The sequence below is a fragment of the Dermacentor andersoni genome, chromosome 11, assembly GCF_023375885.2.
Source record: "Dermacentor andersoni chromosome 11, qqDerAnde1_hic_scaffold, whole genome shotgun sequence".
NCBI classification, from domain to species: Eukaryota; Metazoa; Arthropoda; class Arachnida; order Ixodida; family Ixodidae; genus Dermacentor; species Dermacentor andersoni.
In genome coordinates this window covers 94,812,278-94,839,462 of record NC_092824.1, presented here as the reverse complement: position 1 = coordinate 94,839,462, position 27,185 = coordinate 94,812,278, and the positions used below count along the sequence as shown (strand labels likewise).

At 45.3% G+C, this 27,185-nt stretch overlaps 2 protein-coding genes across 3 annotated transcripts in view; both read left to right on the top strand.

Annotated features, from left to right (window-relative positions):
• Positions 1-22,159, top strand: part of Lar (tyrosine-protein phosphatase Lar) — a 100,409-nt gene extending 78,250 nt beyond the window's left edge. The window contains exons 26-34 of the mRNA XM_055075180.2: positions 2,834-2,988; positions 3,543-3,828; positions 7,856-7,949; positions 8,743-8,819; positions 11,239-11,373; positions 12,816-12,941; positions 15,048-15,202; positions 16,666-16,801; positions 17,510-22,159. Of these exons, the coding sequence (XP_054931155.2) occupies positions 2,834-2,988; positions 3,543-3,828; positions 7,856-7,949; positions 8,743-8,819; positions 11,239-11,373; positions 12,816-12,941; positions 15,048-15,202; positions 16,666-16,801; positions 17,510-17,578 (1,233 nt within the window). The 3' untranslated portion in view covers positions 17,579-22,159. The remainder of the gene's footprint in view (positions 1-2,833; positions 2,989-3,542; positions 3,829-7,855; positions 7,950-8,742; positions 8,820-11,238; positions 11,374-12,815; positions 12,942-15,047; positions 15,203-16,665; positions 16,802-17,509) is intronic.
• A 1,000-nt stretch (positions 22,160-23,159) lies between these two features.
• On the top strand, positions 23,160-26,594 carry LOC126538965 (THAP domain-containing protein 1-like). Of its 2 annotated transcripts, none has more exons than XM_055075179.2 (3): positions 23,160-23,926; positions 25,856-26,094; positions 26,356-26,594. In XM_055075179.2, the coding sequence occupies exons 1-3, from the start codon at positions 23,597-23,599 to the stop codon at positions 26,531-26,533; spliced, it is 747 nt and encodes a 248-aa protein (XP_054931154.2). In that variant the 5' UTR covers positions 23,160-23,596; the 3' UTR covers positions 26,534-26,594. The 2 variants fall into 2 exon arrangements, with proteins under 2 accessions (XP_054931154.2, XP_050041606.2); XM_050185649.3 differs by having other exon boundaries at positions 23,164-23,926; positions 25,856-26,108.
• The last annotated feature ends 591 nt before the right edge of the window (positions 26,595-27,185 follow it).

Here is a 27,185-nt window from a genome sequence, read left to right as displayed (position 1 = left end):
ATCTACTTAAGAGTGTTTGGTGCGTGCAGACCGCCTGGTTCGTCTTGAATAGTCGTTCGCGTAGCATTTAACAGATGGTAAGCGCAATCATTATTAGCTAGACTTGGCACACGACATATCGCTGCGGCAAGTTCGGGGTGCGATCATTACGCGGGAAATAAAAGAAAATCGAATTTTGACGACAAAATTCAGGGGTGCGATCATTATGCGAGTAAATACGGTACATAGTGCTCAACCAGCCAATCTGCGCACCTATGGCGAAGGCGTGGCCAAGGCAATATTATCACCGAATGTTGTCATTTCAAAATACAGCCCCTGTTTAGCACACGACACAAAAGTGACGCAGAAGTGGCGTTGCTAACAAGAGATGTGTCATGAAGATGACGGCCCTGAACAACTTTGTTCCCATCCTGTGCCCACGCTTTTGTTTGCAAGGTGGTTTTTCAGGTTTCCGAGTGTCATGCGGCTGTTGTGAATAGATCTGTCTGGCTTATGCACCAAACCGTAACTTTAATCGACGACGCCTAATGTAGAAGCACTGATTAGGCCTAATGGCCAAGCCAGCGTGGCCAAGGTAAATTATAACTGGCAGCAAAGCTTCCATAGAAGCCCATATATTCAATATGTGGCGGTTCAGCAGTGGTCCGTGGGGCATAGCGCCGTCTGTGCGACAAGGGAACACATCCGGCGTGAGAAAAAATAAGGATGTGCCATGTCCGTTAAAAAAGGATGTGACGTCATTTTAGTTGTCAAAGGTGGGACATTTATTTTCGTGGCCTGCGGTTAGGGCAGTATTTTCAAATGTCTCACAATTCAACACAACGGCCGTTTTGAGGGTCTAGCGCGGCAAACAATAATACAGCGAAACACCACCCATACAGGTGTCACAATCACACCCGTTGTAGGGAGCATTGTTTCATTGTGGACAGAAGAAAGTTTTTCGGAGCTCAGTACTCATCACATCGTCAGATGCCAAGCACATTGGCCAGCACAGCTGCATGAACGTAGCTAAGTGAAAGATTATATTGCGCCCATCACCGAGTACTTGTGACTAAACACATTACCACGATGAAACACAACGTGCAAGCACAACGCCACCAGAACTCAAGACAAACGTTGACAAGAAAAACAACATGTGAAAGAAGCGCATAGCAGTGAACTCTACGAGCGCACCTTTCTGCATGCTATACCATCTGAATTGCATTGGAACATCCCTATCTATCTATCTATCTATCTATCTATCTATCTATCTATCTATCTATCTATCTATCTATCTATCTCCTTTTTTTTTAGCAGGTGCTAGAAAACAGGTGTTCATTCATAATTGTAAAGCAAGAAAAATTATTTTCCGTGCTCACCACATCGTACGAAATTGATTATAATTTTACTTTCATTGAATAAATACAAGTTCTGTCCTGTTTTTCATTAAAAAGAAGTTTTTCTTAACATTGTTAACATTGATTCTGGACTTTTTGCTCGAAGCTTCGCAACCAATTTGAGTCGTCCGTGGTGTGGCTGTGACAAATATTCGCTGCCAGCCAATGTGGGAATCGGCCACAAGCTGTCACAGAATGCTTGCTGCTAGTATGATTATACGGGTGGCTCACCATGTTATCGGTCCCGAGGTTCATGCGTGGAGGTTGTATTGACGGCTGTTCAAGTGGTGCAAAGTTCATCGCCATGTATCCAGCACAATCTGCGTGCCTGTTGTAATCGACACAATCTTCACACTTTAAAAAACATGCGCTGCTTTTGTTGCCGTTCCCTCTTTCCGTGTCGCATTATCATTTCAATTGGTCCTGTCGACCCAAATGGAGCTTGTACCAACAGAGGCGGCCCCGGCCGATGCGGTGCCGTTCTGCGACTTGCGGCATTCGAGCACTGGGTGTGTGATCCCCGCATTTGGCCGACGTTGGGGAGCATCCACAGTGACAAAGTCCGCTATTGTGTCGGCCGGGGCGGCCTGTCCACAGGGCCCTTGGCGCTCTTTTTGTGCCAAAAACTAAGTGAGACGCTCGCTTCGGCAGCACCGAGCATGAGAGGCTCAGTGGCTCATGCGACATATGGTACTGCACAGGCCTCTAGACTGAATATATATTGAATATTCAAAAAAAATTAAATAGTAGATGCAATTGGCAAATAAATTTTTTCGAACGTTTGCTATTCCATTCGATTCGATGATATTCGATATTCGCACGCCCCTAGTGATTACCGCTTATGTACACATGCGCCGTATTCTCTTACTGCTAGTAAACTAATAGATATTTTGGATGCTTTGCAGTTACATTAAGCTTGTTCCTGCTATCCCATTAGTTAATTTACGTTTGCGTCTAGAGTGCTGACTGGCACCTGGTAATGATGTTTTTAATAACCTTTGTTATTTCTCTAGTCATCTAAATTGGTGTGTAGGCCACTTAGGGTGTATTGTGAGTCTAATATCAAGGGTAAAACAATTGTTCTATGCTATTGTTGGCTGTGGACAGTGGTGGACATCAAGTGGGTAGCATGGGTAATGCTGCAGATAGTTTCCATTAGTATGGAATGTAATGGAGCTTGTGAGAGGGCTGGATGTTATGTTTTGGGAAGTCGGCTGCTCACTAACACTCATGCATTCAGTGCGTCATCTGTGTCACTGAAAACATTCAGATGCTCAAGAGACGCAGAGGATGATCGACGCCTTCCTTTCAGCCTTCAGTCTGACAATTGAGTTTGACAATTGAGAGCTCTTAATTGTGTACTGCTGAGCATTTTAAAGCCTTTTCTTGCTTTCACCCCACATTACTTACTTGCTGGCTGCTTTCCTCACTGGTCGTTCTCATCTCGATCCCACCAGTCCGGTTACCTCGAGCGCCGTGAAGTGCGGCAGTTCCAGTTTACGGCGTGGCCCGACCACGGCGTTCCCGACCACCCAACACCGTTCCTCATGTTCCTGAAGCGCGTGAGGACGATGAACCCGCCAGAGGCTGGTCCCCTCATCGTTCATTGCAGGTAATGTGGCGACACTACATGCACTTCTCCTGTTTGTGCCCGCAGCAGCTTCATGTAGCGATAACCTCACACGGATGTTTCTGCGCGATGGTCCAGGAGCAGCTCAATCATGAGAGTCACGATCATGAAGCTTTTCAGTCTACTTACATGGTGGGAAACTGCGAACACGTCAGGTACCTAAAGCCATTTGCAGGCGTAGTGGCGATGTGTGGCACCAAATCGACTAGAAGGAAACGCCTTTGTTCTTCATTGTATTTAGCTGCATCATTAATGATGCAGCTGGGCATGGGGTCACAGATTCGAGTCCTGGCTGTATCAACCGCGTTATATTGAGGGCGTAATCAATACAGTGCTTGCATACTTCGTTAACGGGTAGTTAAGGAAATCTGGGTGGCCAAAATCAACCCCGAACAATGTCGCTCATCAGCCCTGGTGTCGCTTTGAGTGGTCAAACTGCATCTGTCAATCAATCAACCATCGATAACGTTGATGACAAGGGGTGGTGCGCCAGATAGACAACGACTCAATTCTCGCTATCTCCGTGCTTCCAACAGTGCCGGTGTTGGCCGGACGGGCTGCTTCGTGGTGATCGACTCGATGCTGGAGCGTATGCGGCACGAGGGCACAGTGGACATCTACGGGCATGTGACGTGCCTGCGAGCGCAGCGAAACTACATGGTCCAGACGGAGGACCAGTACCTGTTCATCCACGACGCGCTGCTGGAGGCCGTGCTGGCGGGCAACACGGAGGTTCCCGCCCGTGCCCTGGCAGCCCACCTCCAGTCCCTGCTGCAGCTGGTGCCCGGAGAGGCCTGCACGGGCATGGAGCTCGAGTTTAAGGTGCGTGACGCGGTCTTCCTGACACCGTGTCTAGTTTGACTTAATGGGGAGAATAGAATACAGTAGACTTTCATTAATTCAACTCCGACTAATTTGATCTTTCGGTTAGTTCGATCCCGGCCAAAGAGGCCGACTGGTGCCCATGCATTTGTATGGGCCCATACTTGCGTTATTTCGATCCTAAAATTAGCCTTCACCGGGTAATTCGAACTGGAGCAGTTAGCACGCACACGCCTGACCTGACCCCCTATGGTAACTCCGATAGCGACCCCTTTAGCTGCACCATCTGTCTCAGCAGAGCTTAGGGGACAGTAAATGTGTTGAACCCATGCCATCCCTCCTCAGAAACACCTATTTTTAGCGCAGCCTAGAAAGGTTTTCAAGCAATAACCGTAGCTCCTCATGTTTCATTACGGCATATAAGCCATTCTAATGCACACCTCTCTTTCTTTTTGTTTTCTTCTATGTGTCTTTCTTTTTTTTTTCTTTTCTCTCTCTCTTTAAATTTATTTCATTGGGCCGAAGATTGCATGCCATACAAAACCAACACCACTTTCGCCATGTTTGCATGCTTATCTGCTTAACACGGAAGTATTGCGGCGAAGCTGTCTTTTAAAAATCGCCTGGCAAAGCTGACTTTAGAAAACCACTCACCCTTGTGCAACACTTTTTCTTGTGGGTGTGCGAATACGCAAATATGAGAATACGAATCTAATTGTAACTTCTTGAATTGTTCGATTCGCGAATCGAATCTGTAGTAGTCGGTTACTCGAATATTCTATATATTCGGCGAGCCTGTTTGGCGAGTAATATGCGAAACACATTTCGGTTGTACTGTTGCATCATGGTGTAGCGCACAAACTCTAAATACACAAAGTTTGAATGCCGGAAACCTGATAGCATGTAGATTTATTTGTGGTCGTGACACAGCCAAACCGTGAAACTCAACTAAAACAGCCTTTTGCCTGCGCCGCTCGCACTAGCTGCACCATGTCTCATTTCCTTCAGAAGTAAAAGTTGTAGATACACTTGAGAGGAATCGGAGACTGCAATTTGCGAGCACAAAACGAAAGCGCGCCATTGCGAACCGTGAAAGCGCGCACTACGGCCCCACAGAAACCACAGCGTGCTGCGTTGGCTGTGTCGCGTTGGTGCATGGCCGGTGCGGGCGGCACCCGTGCCTTCTCTCGGCTGCAGAGCCAACCAATTTCCCTCCTGCTTTTGAAAGCGAGATAGAGGTGGCGCCGGTTTCTCTTCCCCCGTTTTCCTGGCATGCTCCGCGTCGTTGCCATCGTTTCGCCGGGCAATTCGAAACCACCAAGTCCCTGGACGCTATCAGAAACCTAGTCGACGCGTTCTGCTCCAGAATTTCATCTGCGTTATCTGTCGGAAAATGTAGTCCGACGATTCTGTTCTCGGTCAGGGGCGACATGACTGAACGAACGAAAAGTGCATTCGGAGACATTTTGTAAAGAACTCGGCCCAAGAGGCAACGTGCAAAAGCTGTGAAATGAAACTTTGAACGCCATCAAACCATCTTTCGAACCATCTCAAGAACAAGCATTTTTCTTTGCACAGTGTGTTTTTGAGACAGCAGGGAGCAAGGAAGACTAGACGATGCACAGCCACTCATCAAAAGTGTGCTGAAGTCTGGCAAGGACCTATAGCAGTGCGAGAGAACGGCGATAACCACTAGGATTGCCCGAATGCTGGCGCTCAACCTTCAGCCTTACATCTGTGTTGAAAATCGAGGTTTCAAAGAGCTGATGAACCACATGGAGCCATTGTACAAGATAACCAGCCGGACAACATTTTCGAGGACAATCATCCCGGAGAGTTGTATAGGGACACAGTCACGGCTGTCAAGGAGAGAATGCATGCGGACTTCCAGGAAGGCATAGAGTCGATCTCATTTACTAGTGGCATGTGGGCATCGAGGTCTGACCAAAGTTACATCAGCCTCACCTGCTACTACTTGACCTGCATCTTCGAGATGTGAAGCATTGCACTGGACAACCGGAGCGTGACCGAGAGCCACTCTGCTTGCAACATCCTGGAGCATCTGCAAGCTGATAATTCGGAGCTACCGCTGCAGGGAAGTGCCAGTCTGCGTGGTGTCAAACAATGCACGAAACTTCCGTGCGGCTCTTAGGGGCATTTCTTGCGTCCCAATGCAGTGTACGGGCCATACGCTGCAACTAGCTATAAATGATGCCAAGGAAGAAACAGCAGGAGTTCCTGCCATTCTCAAGAAGTGTCACGCAATTGTTGGTCATCACAGACACAGTGCCCAAGCTGCGGCAAGACTGCAGGATTGCCAGCGACGGATGGAGCTCTCAGTTTTGGAACTTATTCAAGACGTGGAAACAAGATGGAACAGTGAGCACGACATGCTCTCACAACTTGTGCAGCTGAAAGAAGCCGTCTGTTTAGAGCTTGCCACCTCTGAGACAACTGTGCCCAACCTGACACCACAGGAGTGTAACGCAGTGGCTGGGCTCGTCAAAGCTCTTGAACCAATCGCATTGACAACTAAAGGTCTCAGTGGCCAGAAGTACGCAACTTCGTCGTCAGTAGTACCATTTCTTTATGGAAAACAAATGGTCCTGAAAGACTGCATTGCCGATGATGACACTTCAGAGTTTGCAGGAACTTGCTGAATAGGATGAGGACTTGGTTTCAAGGACAGGATGAGCAAAAGGAGTGTGTTAGAAACAGCCTGTGACCCAAGGTTTAAGAACCTCTTTTGTGCTCAGACGTTCCAGGAAACTGGAGCTTGCAAGAACTGAGTTGCAGAGCTTTCCAGGAGAAGCATCAAGTGATTGTACTGAAGCATCAACATCTACAGCTCACAAGGAGCGCATCAGCAGTGCCTGGGACGGCATTGAGAAGCCGGAAGCGTCATCAGAAAGAAGACACTCCCCCTAAACAGCCAACATTGAGGAGTTTCAGCGGCACCTGCGAGAGACCACTTGCAGTGAGGACCAAGACCCTCTAGCATTCTGGAAAAAAACAGGCAAGCCACACTTCCCAGGACTGTGCACGATGGCCATGAAGTACATAGGCATTCCAGCAATGAGTGTACCAAGTGAAAAGTTGTTTTCGACGGCTGGCAACATTGTTATGGCCCGGAGGGAGACGTTGACCCCAGATCGCATAGACCGCGTAAACAGCTGCTCCCATTGCAGGCGTCTCCCGTTGCCCCCTCATACGACGGACGTTTTTCTCATCGATGCTGATGTCCCGCCCAGCTTGAACATTTGACAGTGCCTCTACTGCTAGTACAACTTTTCATTTGAGGTATCGCCTGTTTGGTGCCATTATGATAACGCCACGCTGCACGTCGGTACTTAGCCACCATAGCGATACGACACAGGTCAAAATGGTTACGTGGCTTGTGTACTTCGGTTGGCTACTGACATGGCTAGTAGCAGCTGCGATACTGACCTTTCTAGATGACACTAGCTATGCACCATATTTATCATTTTCAATTACAAACTGGCGCATTTTTTTTAAATTCTTGAATCTAAGCCGACCCTAGAGTTTGGTATATGATTATTTGATGAAAAGACTATCGGCCTAGATTCGAATGAATGCAAATGTGTTCCATTACAATCATTTTAAAAGGGGTCTAGTAGTAGCCAAGATAAAAGTAAGAAAATATCATAGAGCAGTGGTACAAGGTGGCAAGCTACCCTCCCCTCGAGGAGCCTCTCTCCAAGTCACCTTGACCAGTGCTCGTAACCAACATTCCTGCACATGACATAATCTCACTTGCCACCAAATTGGCTCCTTTGATGAAAAGAATCTGCGGGCTTTCATTATAATTATCAGCGGTTTTTTGGGCCGCACACGGGTTGTGACCCTCATGGTGAGACACTGATCGTCTCTGCATGATTCATGCACCATGACTGGCTATTTGCAATGCCAGAACCTGGTGGGGTGACCTATAGGAGACTGACATCTAATACTTGTGTGTAGTTTCTTCCATGTATCTCTCATTGTGTTTTATGTTTTGTCATTACAGAAGTTGGCCAACATGAAGACGCAAGCCAACAAGTTTGTCAGTGCAAACCTCCCCGTGAACAAATTCAAGAACCGGCTGATGAACATACTGCCTTGTAAGTTCCCATGATTCTGCTTTTGTCTTGCAATCCTAAAATGGCTGAGGTGCTCTTGTGTAGTAGGTAGATGGTTGGTCTAAAAAAAAAATTTCTTTTATATGCTGGTTTTGAGTTTGCATGCACCAGTTTAAGAAATCAGGTACTCTAATCGGAAATGTAACGTGATCGCCGACGCTTGGGTTACTGTGCATAGGCATCACTACTTAATTCACTGATTCGGCAATGAGACATCAAAAGTTTATAAAAAAATTAAATGTCATTTCCACTTGTCATCTCAACAGCCTAAAATACATAGATGTAACTGGGCTCTCATGTTTTTATTCAACTTCATATTTGTCCATCTTCAAAGACCATGACAACTGAAGGACTGTTTTAAGCTTCTTGATTGCACCATCTTTTAAGCATTGTGCTATACAGTATGGCTCACTCGATAAGGGAACACTCAAATATTACTTTGGACCCAATTATAGCTTTTTGTGACAGAAGGAAATCAGATTACTATTTTTAATGCATAGATATAAGCCTAATATGCACTGTATTAACCTTTTTTCTATCCTTTAATAAAACAGAAGTGTTCCAATTATGTTATCTTTATTACCAGCTAGATGTTCCTTTGTATAATGGACTATACTGTATGCTCCAGTCCTTTTGTTGATGGCTGTAAAGGAGAAATTATTGCGTTGGAAGGGGTTTAGTAGACTACAGGGGGCTGTCTTTGTTTGCAAGTAAATCAAAAACCTTTTTTTTGTGGCAGTTCTCACAATTGATTTGTTTTTCATGTACATTGCAGATGAATCAACCCGGGTCTGTCTACAGCCTATAAGGGGTGTGGACGGGTCAGATTACATCAATGCAAGCTTCATTGATGTAAGTTGAAGGATGTCCAACTTGTTGATGGCCTTGACCCTTGAATCCCTTCTATGATTACCCTTCCTTCAAGTATGATAAACTTCTGTTGATTCAACTCCAGTTAATTTAATCCCAACCAAATCTCCCATCCTGTGCTCATTTATTGCTATGGTCCCGAACTTTCATTATTTCGATCCTAAAATTGGCCTTCGCTAGATAATTCAAACTTGACCAGTCAGCATGCATACACCTGGCAGCGTCTGTCTTGGCAGAGCTTTGGCAGCAGTGAATTCATGGAACACACATCATCTCCCATGAAAAGATGTCTTTTTTTCAGCCTGCCCTAGGAAGCTTTTCAACCAATAACGGTAGCACACATTGTCTGATTGTGGCATTTACCCGATTCTAACGCGCACCTTTCTTTTTCTTCTCCTCCCTCCTAGAAAATTGTGCCAAAACCCGCATTTGCAGCGTATAACACGCCTGTATTGCGGCGAAGCCAACTTTAGAAAATTGGCTGCCTCTGTGCAGCACATATTAGGCCCTTCCTCATTTTTCTTCCTAAAAAAATCAGATTCGCTTGATTTCTAATTTTTTTTAGGAGCTTTAATGTTATCTCTACATTAGTTGTCCACTTTTTACACATCGAAAGCAGGCACGCATTTGATTTGGAGGCACATTAGAATTGGGCAAATACTGCTAAGTGAATGAGCTATGCGTTCTGATCTTTTTAAAATAATGTAAGTCGACTGTATTAGTTTGTTTACTTCCTTTCTTTAGTGTATAGGTTCCTTCAGGTCAAGCTTGTTTCTTGTATCTTACTGTAGGAGTCCTTAACATGAAAACAGATTGCGTCAGTCACAGTCTCATAATGTTTCCATGTCACGCTGTTTTGTTAAGGGTCTTGATTCTTGGTAGTGAGAGTTCTGGTATCGGAGGATAATGTTGCATCACATGCCTCTACAGTAAAGGTATCTCAGGCCTATTATGGTGATCATGTTCCAACGAACGTGTCTTGCAGCAGCTGTTTAAGCTTGAGTTCCAGCTGTGCCCGGCGTCCGCTGAAAACTCAGCGCAGCTATTCGAATTGAAGTGGAGAGGAGGAAAGGCCAGGCGAGACATAGAGAGGCAACAGCTAGGAGCGCGCACTGCAGCACAGGTGTTTGGGTGAGGAGGCACGCAGTGGGGGATTGACTGTGCCAAGCGATGACCTATGCTCTGACCAGCACATGCACTGCTAGTTGAGAGATGCAGCATGCGCCGGCGGGATCAGTGTCCGATCCACCAATAAGATGGGCAGATCTAGGATGGTGCTTTCTCCCGAAGAAGAGAAGCGAAGGTGAAGGAGGAGGAGGCAACTGATGAGAGGCCGCGCAGGGTGCGAGGAGGAGAGGCAATGGGCAGGTGTTTCTGTGCGACGCGCCATTTCGAAAGATGGAATCCGTTCGTCCCGAGCACCAGCAGGAGCTTGCACAAGAATGCGGTCAAGGAATCGGTGGCGCCACCAACAGCTGCCTCCCTGCTTACGCAACATGGCGGCAGCTGCTGCTGCCCCCACTTTAAACGTTCACGTCCGTCACCCCATATGTCTTCCATATGTAGTTCGCAGTGGGTGCTCTTCGATTTGTCGTCCCGGACTGGCTCGGGACCGTCCGAGTAGCTGCATACTATTTATAGTATGCAGTAGTTGTATGGTAGCTGTGGCTATTTCTACTGTTTTCTTGACCATCACCACCACATGACAATAGTGCACTACCGGGCCGACCCGCGGTGGGCGTGGAGCAGGCTTTAAACACTGCCCATGTGCGGGCCAATCTCAAAGATAGTGTAATACCAGGCCGACCCGCAGCGGAGGTGAAGCAGGCCTTAAGCACTCCCCATACATGGGCAAATCCCAAATATAGTGCAATACTGGGCCAACCCACAACGGAGGTGCAGTTCAGCATTGAGGGGCCCATACACAGCTTCGCTGGTCATCCTTCTTCACAAAGTGGAAGGGCACTGAATTTTTTCATTGCAAAGTTAGGCGACCCCTACCCCCCTTGTCACAGCTCCAACCATGTACAAATGGTGTGTTTGTAATGAAGTGTAAATCTCACTTTGTGTGCCTTCGCTTGGCTCCCTTGCTTGCAACAACACTGCCCTTCGACTGTCTTGTCACATATATTTTGTTTAGTCTGGTGGGATTCCGGGGCTTACCCACACACATAGTTCAGGTCCCGTTCCACCGCACCGCCCACTGCTCACTTCGCCAAGGCCGCTTCCTTGCAAACAGACTTCACTCATAAGCTGCACCATCTTCGGTCCAGGTGCATGCACCACAGACTTCCAGTGCATGCCACCCGCTCAAACCATGGTTGTCTGCCTCCTGCACGTGCATGAGGCTCTGCCACCTGGCGTGGGCTCAGTATCCTCACAGTCTTTATTTTGATTTCAGGGCTACCGGTACCGCAATGCATATATAGCAACGCAGGGACCGATGGCAGAGACCGCAGACGACTTCTGGCGGATGGTCTGGGAACACAACTCCAACATCATTGTCATGCTTACCAAGCTCAAGGAGATGGGCCGTGTAAGTCATTGTAGCACACCCTCGGTGATAGCTACCGGACCGATTTAACCCTAGACACTAGAGGTTGAGCTATATTAGTAAATTACTCTACTGCAATACCAAGAAAGCCCCCCTTACCACATGATGAAGCTTCATGGGCCACAAAAGACGTAAAAATGAAAGACAGGTGAAGACACTTCCTTGACGTTCCCGTACCACCTCGCTATTATGTTACAGATAATAATGGTGTCTTATTGCAAGGGGGTTGGGGGGCTAGTCAATATATTTGTCTGTAATGATGGATAAGATTGTATTCTACAGAAGCCAAAAATTTAAGGTTGGTCTGAACAGGCGCGAGCGCCTGTTCAGACCAACCGGCTTGTCTGGCTGCCCACGCCGCCGGGAAGGCGGGGCATCTCGCAATTTCTTGAGCAATGTCAAGGACGTGCCTCCATCTCGCAGCAATTTGGGCGCACTCCCGTCCGCTATCTACTTCTACAAAATGATGAACTCAGACGAAGAAGACGAGATCGTTGGCATTTTACTCGCCACTTGTCTAGCCGCTTTTCAAGATTTGTTACAGTGCAACACAAGACAAGGACAAAAGAAAGTATAAAACGACGGCACGGTGCCGTGTCATAGCTTTATACCTTCTTTTGTCCTTGTCTTGTGTTGCGCTGTAACAAACCTTACTATGAATCCCAACCAACTGGCCGGACTTGCCGTTTTGACGCTTTTCAAGAACAGAAGCGAAAAGCCCAGAGAAAGACATTCGTTTACATTCGTTCACCAGCGCTTCCGCAGTGTCGGGCTCTGATTGGCTGCGGCCAATGCGGCCAACTTGTCCGCGCGGAAAAAATCGGTCTGGGCGCAATCTGGCCAAGCGGCCGCGTATTTTCCACAAAGCGGAAAATCCACGGCCGCTTGGCCGGATCTGCTTGTTCGCTTGTCCGCTCCGCCTTCGGTGTGAACGTGCCTTAAGATTCAATAGATTTTACTGCACAACAGACTAGCATAGGAAATGCTTGGTCAGTCTAACAGACTTAGCATTGGAAACTGACTAACTGACCTAAATGCTAGGTCAGTCTAAACATACCTAGGCTTTCTCTTCAGTGTCTCTTTCAATTTTGAAATAATAAACTCTAAAGAAGTGTTGGTATCAAGGTTTCTTATCAAGGTGCATGTCTGAGTATGTGTTTACATCTTCTAGCTGACTATAAAGATAGAAGTTACAGGTGTTTGTCACTGAAACCTGCCGCGCATCTCTTGTCCTGATGCACCATTTTGCTTCTCTGGCTCACCAAAGCTTCACTTATGCCGAATCCCACATGTGTGGGTTCCGCACAATTTCTTTTTCCCTTGTTGTGGAATGGTGTTTAAGCTTTGTGGGATTGATGTGGTTGTTTCTTTTCACGATTGGCCGTACTTGACCTTATTTTCTTCTTTTTTTTTTTTGCCCCCAGGAAAAGTGCCACCAGTACTGGCCGTCGGAGCACTCTCAACGGTATCTCTACTACGTGGTTGACCCGATAACAGAGTACAACATGCCCCAGTACATCCTGAGGGAGTTCAAAGTCACCGACGCCAAGGTGATTCCCCTGCATTCTGCTCCCCCCGGAAATGAGCTGCTAATAAGTCTAGTAGCCTAGAAACACGCTGTACTCTGTTTTACACTTACCAAGCAACAGTGTGCAAGCTACACATGTAGTGCCGTCACACTGGTCTCGCTTGGCACCGTTTGCTGTGCGTTGTTTTTTATGTGCAACATTTCCTATCGAGTAACAACTCTGTATACTACAACAACAGCATTTGGAAGTAAGGTTACCTCAAGCTATAGTGCGCAGCACTCGAGAATGCCCATCGCTATTTTTGAGGGCATTGCGGGAAAGCTCACCACCTTTCCACAGAGCGCACATGATCTGGAATGTCGGAGTTCGATATATCCATTTTACGTCCGACCCCCTTCGAAATAAAAAATTTTATATGCATGCAATTTTCCAGGTGCTATAGAAAGTGTTTCATATGTGCAATAATTCGATATCTTCATGTTCTATATATCGAGGTTTGACTGTATTTAAATCGCATACAAATGCACTTCGTTATATTGAGAATTTTGTTATATTGAAGCTTGTTATATTGATGTTGAACTGTGTTTGGAAAAAGTGTTTCACTAAGTGCCACGCGCATACCCGCGTGCGTGGCTTACAAGATTTCTCCTGCAATCTTGGAGGCCGCGCCCATATTTTGGTTACTTATACTCTCCCGCCAACAATGGCATCGTCATCATCATCGTATACCACTAGAGCACAATTGCATAGCATAGATACAGCATGCCTAAATGGTATCGGTCGTGCTGAGGCATGCTGTTTAGCAGGTTTAGCTGCATTGTGCTTGTGGGCGCATTGAGCGGGCATTGCTGCAAGCAACGCGTGCACGAATTTTGAATACGGGGCGTGCAGTTTCGTTTGAGGCTGTTGTCAAAAGTTTCAAGGTGTCGGGAATCTCAAACAGTAATAGATGGCACGATAACCAGCTTTAGAAGAGCGTAATAAGTGCAATGGCAGGCGTTCAGACTACTTTGTCGCTGTAGCGATTAGAGCCTTTAAGGACAGTAAAAGGCATGCATTCGTTTTTCCTGACTGCCCTACCTTTTGAACGTTTTCCCCGACCCTAGGGAGTCCGAGACATTGGATGTTGTTCGTACTAATATGTCAGCCCTGTAGCAGGTAAGACCTTACATGAAGGCCTGGTGAAATATATTTTACCATTGTGTCTCTACCAAACAAATCACATCCGTTTGGCTCAGTGAAGTTGAAAAGAAAAATGTCTATGCTGTCTTGGATAATTCTTGCTTCTCTTTAAGACTGAATCATAGTGTGCAATGAAGTTACTATTGATATGCTTGAGTTTTGTGAAGTTCAATTCGAAGAAGTGACTTGAATACTAATTATTGTTTCCTTCTGAGTATGAACCATACTGTCCACTGAAGTCATTCGTATGTTGGTATTCAAAGCAGAAATGAAAGTTGAGAAGGTGACAGTGGTATTATGTAAAAATACTGTGACAACTTCTGAATGCTTCAGAATCTTTGGAAAGAGAGGGATTGCATAGGATGCCAGTACTGCAGTGATAGTTGCCAATTTTTACCAGCCAATTTTTACCATTCTTTCGTAAGATGCCCAATTTTTAGATCTTGTTTGTAATTGTCGTATTTGCACCAATAATTTAACAATATTTCATTTGCATCTGTTTTAAGGCATAACTTATTCCAAAATATACAAACACAGTCACCTACCAATATCATATAGCCTAAATTTTTTCGGGTCTGTTGATTATACAGACGTACCTGTGCAGCAGCAGCACAAATGTGTAAAACCAATTTATAATCGAACGACAATTTCGGTTGCCATTACATGAATATTTCATTAATAAATTTCATGAACATTTCTGTTAGTGGCGCTGATGCTTCTTGCGAATATAGGGTAGAGGACCTGTTCACAGCATTCCTACAGAACAGTCTGCAAAATATCTAATAATCAGTCGTCATCACAACCAATGAAACAATCCTTAGTGTTTATCACCAAATTTTAGTACCTTTTGGTTTCGACGGTATTAATTTTTCAAATGTTAAAGTTAGCAGGTCTATACGGTGGTGGCTGCTTCATACTGGTCTCATTGCGGCCTTTACAATGCAGGACGGCCAATCGCGGACCATCCGGCAATTCCACTTCACCGACTGGCCCGAGCAGGGTGTTCCGAAGACATCCGAGGGTTACCTCGAGTTCCTCGGCCAGGTGCACAAGACCAAGGAGCAGTTTGGACAGGAGGGACCGATCACGGTGCATTGCAGGTAAGCGATTGTGTATTGTGATAGCTTCCCCATTCCTTTACCTGGCTTGACATTACAGTTGAACGAAGTCAGATCCAATATGAAAGTGCCTTCGTTATGTATAGGAGTCATTAGAAGTATGCATTCATTACATCCTGATATCGGCGAGAAATGTTTTAGATTTCCTTTATACATCTGATAGTTCAACATAACCATGTTCGTTCTACAGTTTACTTCCGTTAAATTGACTTTGACAGGACTGACGAAATTGATTGAATTATCTGGTGGGTTGATTTATTTATTTATTTGTTTGTTTATTTGTTTATTTATTTATTTATTTATTTAGTACCCTCACGGCCCGTTCGGGCCTTACATAGGGGGGGGGGGGGGGAAAAGGGCAAGCATAAGTGCAATGTGTACAGTGCAAATAATATAGGAAGACATTAGGAACAGTTTAAAAAAAATGATTTAGATAAGATGCAGAAAAAAAACGTCAAAACACACTACTGATTCATTTGGCAGTATTTGCCCGAATCAAATGCGCAGCCATTTCTTATTTGTCCGAACTAGAAAACTAACACAGAAATAACATTAAAGTTCCTAAACAAACCAGAAATCCAGCAGGCATCCAACTTTTTAGCAAGAAATATGGGCAAGGGTCTAATATGCGTTGCACAATGGTGGCCAGTTTTCTTTAAAGGCAGTTTCGTCACAGTACAGCTGTGTTATGAGGCAAGGCATACGAATGCCGCTAACACGGTTTTCAGCCTAACTTACTTGGGAAAAAAATTAAAAGTTGCACTTGAAAATAGGCCAAATTCTGTAATCGAACATTGGGAGCTACTGTTATTGCTTGAAAACCTTCTTAGGGCAGTCCGAATATACATCTCTCTCTCTCTCTCTTTTTTTTTTTTTTTTTTTTTTTTTTTTTTTTTTTTTTTTTCCCCCCGACTGGAGATTTTGACGTGTGTCACTGTCCTGTAAGCTCTGCGGAGACAGACACTGCTTGCTATTGAGGTCACAGTTGGGGTGAAGTTTGAATAATCCGGCAAAGTCCAATTTTAGGATCGAAGTAATGAAATTTTGAGCTCATAGAAATAAATGAACACAGGCCGGAACCTTCGGCTGGGATCGAATTGATGAGAGCTTACTGTATCAAGGTTTGGGTGTACAAGCTTGCGTATGCAGAAGTATGGTACTTCGAAGCAGGTATTCCTGGAGCTATATTCTTTTCCTTAAATTCTATTCATCTCCTATCACTCATTACAGCGTGGGGCCGGGATTAGGCAGTAACAAAGGCTTGACATCATGCCAGCCAGTGGTGGTGGGGATGGGGGGCAAGAAGACATTTTCCTTTCTTCACCAGTTTCTTTTTTTTTTTTATTGCTTTGCATTCTTTAATTTCATTTTTGGTTAATTGGAAGAGCTCTGAAAGCATTCGTTCCCGCCTTCCTAAATGTATTTTTCCAACTTTCTCATTCCAGTGCGGGTGTTGGCCGGACAGGCGTGTTTATCACGCTGAGCATTGTACTGGAGCGCCTGCAAAGCGAGGGTGTCCTAGACATATTCCAGACAGTGCGTACGCTTCGCACCCAGCGCCCGGGCATGGTCCAGAGTGAGGTCAGTGTCCCATACTTGTAGTCATTGTTCCATACTTGCACTTGTGTCACATGTGTTCATTGTGCAGACGTTTAATGTCACGTCTGCTTTTTGTGGCTTAACGCTTTCCCAGCATGACAGCAATGTGCCTTTTAACTTTGGTTTACCCTGTATTTCATTTCAATTCTGCTTGTCTATATGCAATGCTGGGCTTGCTTTTTTTTTTTACCTTGTGATACCGTCTTATACTCATGTTTTTGCACTGGTTCATGTAATCTTGTCCGAAACCACATGTGTGTCGTATATTTCACCGCACACAAAAAAAAAGTCAGAAAAAGCCGTTTGTTTTCTTTGATAGATTTCTAACATGTACTACCATAAAAACCCGTGTATAATACGAACCCACATATAGTACGAGGCTTTAGATTACTGGGACGCGTAACGGGCAAAAAAAAAAAAAAATAATTTTATCCGCATATAATACGAGTTATATGGTCGGGCACCTCTCCATGTTTCTCAATAGATTACTGTACTTATAGTCAGCTGCACTGACTGATAAGACATTTATGAGGGAGTCAGATTGGACTTGCAAGAAAGCTAACATCATCAATTAAAATTTTGAGCCTTATTATGTTTGCCTGAATGGAAGACTTGCACATGCTCTGTAGCTCTCAACTCGTCGCAAAGGGTATCACCTGACTGAACAGGATGTTTCTTTTCTTTTTGCAGGATCAGTACCAGTTCTGCTACAGAGCTGCACTGGAGTACATGAGCAGCTTTGACCACTATGCAAATTGAACCGGAGAGCCTTGCAAACAAGCTGAGCTCCTTGCGGACTTCCAAGGCCCGCATACCTAAATGATCCTCCCCATGCTTTCCCGTGCACTCTCGGCACGTACTGCTGTGTGGACAAAAAAAGTGCGTGCTGGATGTGCCGTGGAAAAGTGCTGGCGCAGTTCAGGGGGCATGCCTCTTCACACCGCGCACACACTGAATCAACACTTGCTCCTTTGCGAGATTCTAGTTTTACGTTTAGTTTCCTTGTTGAAACGTCTCCGTTCATGTTCCACTTGTTCCGCACAAATTTCTGCTTCATTCACACAGAAATTGTGGATTCCGCATCGCTTCCACATCATTTCCGCAAGAAGAGTATGGAAAACGTACACATTGCTGGGAGGCATACAAAATGTTTCAATGGGGTTATGTTGACAAGCTCGTATTTGGATCTGTCCTGAAGCGAGGTGGAACGTGTTGCCTGGTGTGGTTTCTTGAGCATACATTTCGGTTTCATGCCTGGGAAGCATACGTGTCATTCCTAAATTCGATAGTATTTCAACTGCTGCCGTTCTTAGAGCACCCACTAGTACGATCTCATTTTTTTAAAGCCTGTCTTGCTGTCGTCGCACCCGTGCCCACACCCGAAAGGCACTAACAGAATTGCTTAGCACGTGACATTGGATATTCGCGACACCACTGTGTTCACTATCAAAAGAAGCATCAAGGGAAAGAGTGCCCCAGCACCGTCAGGTGTACTGCTGTGTCACAGGCTAAAGCAAAAGAGGGAAAAAAATGTATCCAAAATGGTCGGAGAAGGCGGCAATCTATGAGTAATAGAAGATGAGCAGTGTCGTCTGGCTTCCTAGTCACTCAGGTTAACCACTTTCTGCATTTCAAGGGAAGAGGCTGGAAGAAACTGAGAGAAAACAGCCCTCCAGTAGGACTCGTCTTTCTCTCTTCAATGCCCCTCTACAAATGTTTTACACAGCGCTCAAGCTGGTCGGAGCAAAATGGTGTGAGGGGGGCGCGGCCCAAAGCTGCTGGCGTGTTATGGAAAAAATGCGAGCCCCCCTCCTGACGTCCCTACCTCAAGGCAACGTCACCTTAATTTGCATCCTCTGCAAGCCAGTGCTTTTCTTTCTTCCTTTCTATTTCTTTCCTCCTTCCCCCCCTCCCCCTCCCTCCCTTGTTGCTCAGATATTCATCAAGGCAATAGCAGTGAGATTTCGTCAGCAACCCCGTCAGCTAAGGCGCAGAAAATAAGCGTTTTAGACTTCTGTTCAAGTTTGACCGTTCTTCTTCGCCTCCCTGCGTCTACTTCTTTTCGCAGCGTTCCTTCGGCATCCACATTGACGTCTTTATTTTTATCAGCACGCGGTTCCTCCATGTGGAGCCTGCGCAGCACAAACTGCAGCCATGCGGCAAGGCGCCAAGCTAATATAATGTTCAATAGGCTTTTTCTTTAACGTCGTCATCTTTCATTGTATCATACCGCATCACACACTCACACTGGTATATGTTTATATTGTGTTGAGAGCGTGGGAGTGTCTCTCAGTATGATTTTCTGTACATAGTCATGTGCACCCATGTCACGCGTGGTCAAGAACTGTTGCCGCGGGAAGGACATTGCGGTTTTTTCGATGGTGGAAACGAGAATGGTCACGAGTTGATGAGCACTCTGCAGACCCTGGATCACTTTGCAGTGCAGGTTGACTTCCACGAAACATTGAGGGTGGACAGAAAATCGGTAAACAAAGGCCTGGATTGTCGCGCAGTTCTAAACAATATTGATCAGGGCACGCCGCTGCAGTGTCTGTTAGTAGATGCGGCGCCGTCTGTTGAAAGTACAATTTTGAAAAAGGCTCTGAGCTGCCACATTTCGTGATGACATGCCTCACGAGCCATTGTATTTCACCGTAACAATCAGGTGCTATAAAACTTGATCCCTAAAGACTAGCTCGAAGTGTCACTCTGGCCAAGTTATATAACATGGTGCTGCTAGCATGAAACCATTGTTTTGCTGAAAGTCCAATAGATGGTGCCACATCACATGTAGATATGGCAGCGGCCTGCACTTTTGCAAGTCTTGTTTGGAATGAATTGTGCACTCGTATTTTTTTTTTTTTTTTACTTAGGTCACTATTTCAATTTAGGCAGCCTGCTTGCTGTAACTGTGTGTGCGTGGACAGAATAGTTATGATGAGCAAATTTTTTCTTACTGTGAGGCTAAAGCCTCCTTACAAGTGTTTTATTTCTCTTCTTATTTATACATTTTAGTATTTTTTCTCTCTTGTGTTGCCTTTTACAGCAGTCTTCTATGAGAATGAACTTTTATGGCCTGCACAGAGTGCAGATGCGTGTGAATGCACATTTTTTTCTGCGTACTGTAGATGTGGCACATCACTTCGTTTTACTTGTTTGCTATGTCTGTTGCAGCTTTTTTTTAGCATCTGCCTTGTGAACATACAGTTGTGTGGGTTTTTCAGCCCCACCTTTTCGTTTAGCACAGCATACTACATTTTCGTGCGTATTACCCACACCAGAAATTCAAAAAACTTGAGTACAAAGCGGCAGTGCGACTAGTATGTGAATTTATCCTCATGGTGTGGCATTAAAGCAATGCAAAGCTGGTTCTTACTTCAATGCTGAGCACCAATAATGTCGTGATAACTGAGCATTATAAAAATATATTGTTTCTGGAGCATTGCTTTGTGTTAGTTGTTGCGAGTTGTTTTTGACGAAGATTGAATCATTGTATGCAGTTATTTGCAGAAGTATGTAAGCATTCCCGACCCACTCTCCAATCCACTCTCTCTCTCTCTCTCTCTCTCTCTCTCTCTTTTTTTTTTTTTTTTTGATAGTTGAAGGAATTTATGTGTTTGTGCCATTGCATGCAAAGGGTGGGTTATATGCACGAAACTGTGGTATAAGCCCCGCTTGTATCTTTGCAAAGCATGCCTGTGGTGTGCAGGGGAGAAAGAGAGAAGCTGTGTTTGTACTTTTGCGTCTGAAGCCGGTTTGTATGTGTGCGCAATTCTGTTACATTAACAGAGAAGCCCTTTGTAAGTTGCGACCAGGTAGCTATTTTTACCAGAAGCAGCGGCGTTAGTTTGCGTCACGCCAAGAGCGGGCGGAGACACCTTGACAGCTTTACCGACTTGCGTGTGCTCCCCGCTAACTTTGCGTTTCTGCGCCCGCTCGTTTCAATTATCAAGGAAGAAAAAGTAGAAAAGAGGAGATGGTTTCTAACGAGCTGGCCTGCGCTCTTTTGTACATAAACTGTGCACGTGACTTAGAGCTGTAGTGTTTGGGCGCTGCTGTGTGTGGCAGCTGACCACGACGAAGTCATCTCTCAAGGTTGCATCCCTTTGTTGCACTTTGTGCAACACAACTCCCCCCCCAATCGACTTTGACCGTGGAGGAATCAGGCTTCTCCGTGGTCTGTTGGAGACACTTGCCGGTTAGCCAACACATAATCATGGGTTGCATGTCACGGCCTCCGAGAGCTTCTTCTTAGGGACATATCATCACGTAGTGGTTTTCTCTTTCGTCGGCTCCGTACAGCGGCCGACCCATAGCATCCTCGACCCTTACGCACTGACATACTTAAAGAAAACGAGGTTGTGACATAAGTGTGTTACGCCGAGAAAGGAATAGGATCTTCGTTTTACCGTGTGCTCGTCAACAGTGTGTGGTGAAAAGTCGTTGGGAGAAAACTGTGGTGCCCTATATAAACTCACATGCCTTGCGGACGCGTGTCGTACGGGAATTCAGTGCCACTGTGTATTTGTGCAGCTTAACACAGTGCGAGACATGTGGCGATTGCCAGGTTCGTGTGCATGTGGTTATGTCGTCGCACTACCAATTGGTGGCCAGCAATCTGAGAGAGTTCCTTCTGTGTCCTTATCTTTATGTTCTTGCATTTTTTAATGGTCTTCAGAAGCATCTTTCATTGTGCATCTTTTTTTTTTTTCAATGTTATTATTATTTCCATTATTGTAACTCACAGTAGTAGTAGTGGCGCTTTTTCTGCTGCTCATAGAACAAATCGTGGATTGTTTCTACATGCTTTCTCTACAAAGCCATTTATTTGCCCTTAGAGTTAGTGACTTTCTAAGTTTTAGACTTTTGCTGTTTGATCAAATGAATCCTTTTTATCAGCTAGAAGTGATTTATTTATATTGCCTACTATGTTTTCATACTGGAATGTTGATTGTTAAGATCTTTACAAACATCCTGCATGCCCTGAAGGTGGCATGCGGGGGGTAACTGTCATTGGTGTATACTGTGCCACTTTTTTTCCTTTTCTTTGACATCTCGGTGCAAAACTTTCATGAATTGAATGGCAGCTAGAAGAATATGTTCTGATTAGCTGTCATAACAGTCACCAAAGAGGGGAGAATATCGCACAGATGGCACTATGCCCATTCAGGAACTTTGAAAAAAGTAAAAAATAATCCCAGTTTTGGGAAGAACTCGCTGTGTTGAAAAAGCCCACAGAGGCACGAAGATACGAGCTGCTCCGAATAACTGCGTGTTCCTCCTTGTGCCACAAGATTGGCTCGTGTCTGTTGTAGTGTATCCAATAAACATGTCCAGGGACTCTTGTGTCAAATCCTTTTTCTACAATGCACCCATGTCTTGTGTGTTGAGGGCACATTGACGATCTCCTGCTGGTCAAAATTAATCTGGAGTCCCCCAGTACGGATGGCTTCATAACTCATGGTTCTGTCACGTAAAACCCAATTCAATTCCATTTTCTACGCCGGCCTTCTGTCTCTTCCGCAACATGCATTGATACAGGCAAGAGCGACTTTTGATGAATTGAAAAATTGGAAAGAGTGGAGAAATCAGCACAACTTTCATTAACTGCATGCCTTAGTGAATAGCTTCAGTTCACTATGTAAACAAAAGGTGATACTGGGAACAGCTTCGCCCTGTTGCTTGTTTCTCAGAGTGATTCGAAATCTCGGGCAACACACCTTGTCAGGGAATGCATGCGTCAGTACACATTAAACAGCTTTATGGTCTCCGTAAACACATTGCATGTTGCGGAAGTCTGGAGCACCAGAAATGGCAACAGCACTGGTAGCACCATCTTATGATTTGTCCAACTACAATGTGATAAAAACAATTTTGCTGCTAACGCTTTTGCACCACCAGGTTGTTAGCACATGGTCGTTGCCATTATAGTTCTGGCTACCTTGTGGCCGACGTCATGAGGTGGTAGCATCTGTTTATAATGTAAAAAGTATTCCATAATACATTATTTGACAGGCTAAAGATTAACCTTATCTACCATGGATGTCATAGTTCCTAGCTCAGCCACGTCGTAAAGTCATCTAAAATTGACTTCCAAGCTTCCTGACATGCCTTGTCTGTAAGGTGTTGCCTCATTATTTTTGTAAATGCCCGCTTCCCAGTGACGTCGCAAAACAGGTAGTTGGAATCCTCGTAGAACTTGCACAAAGCTACGAAAGAAAATCATGCGGCTTTATTCTCAATCAACATATTCAGATCATGGCTTGATCGGGGGATCAAACTGGATATATCGCAGTCGCCGGAATAGATGGAACAAGGTAGGGGCAATCGCTTACACGTGCTTGAACATGGCTTCTTCGATGAGTGGTGTTGCAGAATTCGGTGTTAAAGGGAAGCTGAAGCGGTTTTCATTTTCCATGAATTGCTGCGGTTGGTAAGAACAGGCCTCAAAATTTACGGTTATGAATTTTTTTTCTTCTTCGTTTGGTTATATAAGGGGCGGAAATAGCTTTCTAAATCCCCCCCACGGAAACGCCCTCGTCGCTTCCCGGAGCGCCGGGTGAGGAGGCAGCCGGCGAAGAGAACCGGCGACAGTGACGTCATTCCCGGGGACCGCGCTGCCGGACCGGCGTGCTGGCATGTTTCTTTCTGCCCTGCGCTTTACTAAACGACGCTACGAGAGATCTGCCGCCGCTCACGTTTGTTTTCTTTTGCGATTTTCGTAAACTGTTCTTCCTTTCTGTGCTGCGTGAGTGCCTACAGCCAAAGGCGCCCAACATGCCCTCGTTCTGTGCAGCATTCGGCTGCGCGAACACAGGCGGCCGAGACGATGTGGTGTTTCACTTGTTCCCGAAGGACAAGAAGCTTGCAGCGCAGTGGGTCCGTGCGGTGAGGAGAGATAATTTCGTGCCGACGAAATCAACTGTGCTGTGCTCGGACCATTTCCGCGACAGTGATTATTATCGGAGCTTGACAACGATGCGGGCACTCGGTTTTCCCGTTAAATCGGCGCGACTGAAGCCCGGCGTTGTTCCGTCTATATTCTCCCACAATAGAAACACCTCGCCACCTCCAAGAGCGGCCTTCGCCAAGAGGAGAAAGCTTGAGGTAAGGGTTTAATGTGCACACGGGCAATTTTTTAAACAAGTGATCACCTGAGTGTCGAACAAACGGCCTTACAGCGGCCTATGACGAAGCGAGGTGGAGACACAGCCGGGAATATGTACTGTACATGCGTGCAAAGTGCTTGCCGTGTTCATACTGTTTTGCCACTCCGCTTTGTCACGGAACATTGTACTACATCTGTTTGTTCGGCGCTGTCTTGATACGGTGAAATAACTGGCCGGGGTACGCTTGCGCATTCAGCGATGTTTGTTATTCGTCCTACCACGCGGTGCCCGCAGGTTTAGCTGTTCAGCATTCGTGTTCAAATCGCGCGACATCAGGTGTTACGGTAATATTTTCATGCTCGCGTTAGAGTAGTTGAACTCGGCGTGTAAAAACTTCGTTCCATAGATTTCGCACTCACAGCTTGCTACCAGCAGCGAAATGCCGCAAAAACGAGCGTCGGCACAGCCGCGCCCGTGGCAAGGCGAACGGGCTCAAATAATGAAGTAACGTTGTGAGGCATGGAGTTGTGAGGTTATGGGTCTAGCCACCATAGTGAGGTATTCAACTTGTCAGCGTTCGACGTGGTCCAGCCCAACGTTACTAGACTAGTTTCAGTTTTAAAACTCTGCGCTGTTGCGCGGAACCGCCACCCGCCCGCGCCTTCGTGGCGCTGCAGTCGCGCCCGGCTTCACTACACTAGCCGGCTACGCGGGCGGGCCTGTGGGCGGGCCGGATTAAGCACGCAGTGCAGCGTTGGTGTATTCCGTGATTCGTTGTTGACAGCGAATTTCAGCAAGCATGTCATCCGTGGAACTGTAGCCTATCTTCACGGAATAAAAATTCGACTTTTTTTTTATTTTCTGGGGCTTGCGTGTACAAAGACTGACCTCATCTTTCTTCTGTAGCGCTTAATTCTTTGGCGTGGTGAGAAGCTTCGGTGGGGAAGATGATCATCCTACAGTCGCGCACTTTGGCCAGATATTCAGGCTCGTAAGCCTAAACTGCGCGAAATGTTAAGACGAGAGGAAGAAACACACGACATTTAGAAACGCAGATTCTGCGCTTCGCTGTATGTGTTTCTTCCTTTCGTGCAGTTTACCCTTCTTTCAGTATTAACGAACTGGCGTGATAAATCTTATTGCTGTAGGTGGATACCGCTTTCTCGTGGTATCACTATTTCGGACAAGGGAGAACGCCAGCGAGCGCGAAACATGCGCAAACTGCCCGTCCGCACGAGCTCAAGGCTGTGACGAGGCGTCTGCAGTGGAGCCTGATGGAACAGCGTTGCCATCTGGCGGCTGTCACAGAAGTGGCGACAGCGGCTGTAAGCGCGCGGGCGGGGAGTTTTACAACTGAAGCTAGTCTAGTAGCGTTGGTCTAGCCCAATACAGGCATCGCTGCTGGACAAAAAATGTTTTCTTGCCCTCGCACCTAGAGAACTAGCTATGCATAACGAAAGGTAAAATTATTATTTGAAAGTAATTACATTACTCATTACTGCCTTATTACGCTCATTGATTTGAATTACATTACCACTTTAAAAAAGGTAATGGTATTACTTAACGATTGCTTCCAAAAAGTTTTCATGCAGACAAGAAGCAAAAAGCAAAGTATAAAGGGACGCCAACCTTTCTTCAAGGTAACATACACTTGCCAACATTTCATGCCCTCCCCCCATGTTTCTCCACGACGCCTCACCACACTACCAATGTTCTGGCGCCGTACACAGCTTACTGGCGCATATTTAACGCAATTAATAAATTACTTTAGCCATGAAATTACAAAATAATTCACATTACTAAATCACTACACAACTAATCCATCACATAAATTACTGAAAAAGTATTTCAATTGTAAGTAATCCAACTGCTGTCATGTATGCTGATATGCTGAAATTCATGACATCCATGCCTTGCACTCTTTCAGGTACTAGCAGAGCTCCTTGAGAACCGAGCCCCTGATGAACCTGTTCCACTACCATCGCCAATCGAAGATGTTGAAGCAGCCATTGTGGCACAGGCAGCTGGTGTTGAACAGAATTGCCCCGAAACTGCAGACAAGAGCGTTCAAGTTCTGATACAACCAGCCAAATCTTTCAGGGCATCACAAGCAGACATAAAAAGAAAGCGCAACTTCATTTCACATGGGACGCAGACAAAGCCTCGGTGTGTTCCTGTCGGTAAGATCACCTGACATTAGTCTGCTTCTTTGTGCACATTGAAGCAATTCATGTTTTCATGAAGATAATTTTATGAATAAGAATGTGCAGCATAGTTTTTCAGTAATAGCCTGAGTTGCAAATTAATTTGAAACGAATGGGTTCCCGGACATTCTCTAGACCTTATGAGAATGATGGTGGGATAATAGTGGGCTATGAAATAATTGCATGAACGTTTCAAGAATTGATTTTTTTTTTTTCTTTTCAGGTGTCCAGGTTGGGGGCATCTTCATGGTAGATGTTGCACTCAGGTGATGAATGTGGCAGAGCCATGTTATGAGAGTGACAGCCTAAGTGACAGTGAACCTGCTTCTGATTTCGACGACGGTTACAGTCCTGACAATCCTGGCAGTCCTCATTTATTTATTTCTGCAAAATTCCTCTAATTTGAGGCATCTCTTCCAGGTACCATCTGTAATCAGACAGTAAAGACTAAATATCAAGCAACATTAGTAGCTTTGTTCGCACCTACCAAAACTGAATGATGCTTACTGTTATAATGTTTCAAGCTGCAATTTTGACAACTTACACTGAGTTTAGCAAATGCTCCATATTGATGTTTGCATACTAACAATGTTATTCCTCACTTGTATTTAAAAAAGCAGAACTACATAGCGCATTAGTGCAAGCAAAGTTGATCAGCTGCTGTTATTACACATACAAGAAATGATTTCATATCTGGGAGATTTAAGTACAGTGAAAAAAAAGAGTTGTACTCTGATGAATACATAATGGCAATGGAAAAAATTTCATGAAATGCTCTTTGGAAACACGCAAAATAATTCAAATAGAGAAAAACTAACTTCCTGCATTTTGTAGAGCATTTCATTAATACATTAGCACATCTATGTGCACTCGCCTAAATGGAATCGCAGAAATGTTTGAAGCCTGTACATGAGCCAGTTCTGGAGGGGTATTTCTTCCGAACAACTTCAAGCACACTGCTTGGCAGCGGTATGCTGTATACCTCAACTTCCTGTAAAAAAATTGCTTATGCCTCACTCTTTTTCCATTGGCTAGATAATTTTCACACCTGTT

Coding starts and splice junctions, on each gene's coding strand:
- LOC126538965 (XM_055075179.2), top strand. CDS start 23,597: ATGCCCTCGTTCTGTGCAGCATTCGGCTGCGCGAACACAGGCGGCCGA. Junction 23,927..25,855: donor CCAAGAGGAGAAAGCTTGAG/GTAAGGGTTTAA, acceptor GCACTCTTTCAG/GTACTAGCAGAGCTCCTTGA. Junction 26,095..26,355: donor GGGACGCAGACAAAGCCTCG/GTGTGTTCCTGT, acceptor TTTTCTTTTCAG/GTGTCCAGGTTGGGGGCATC.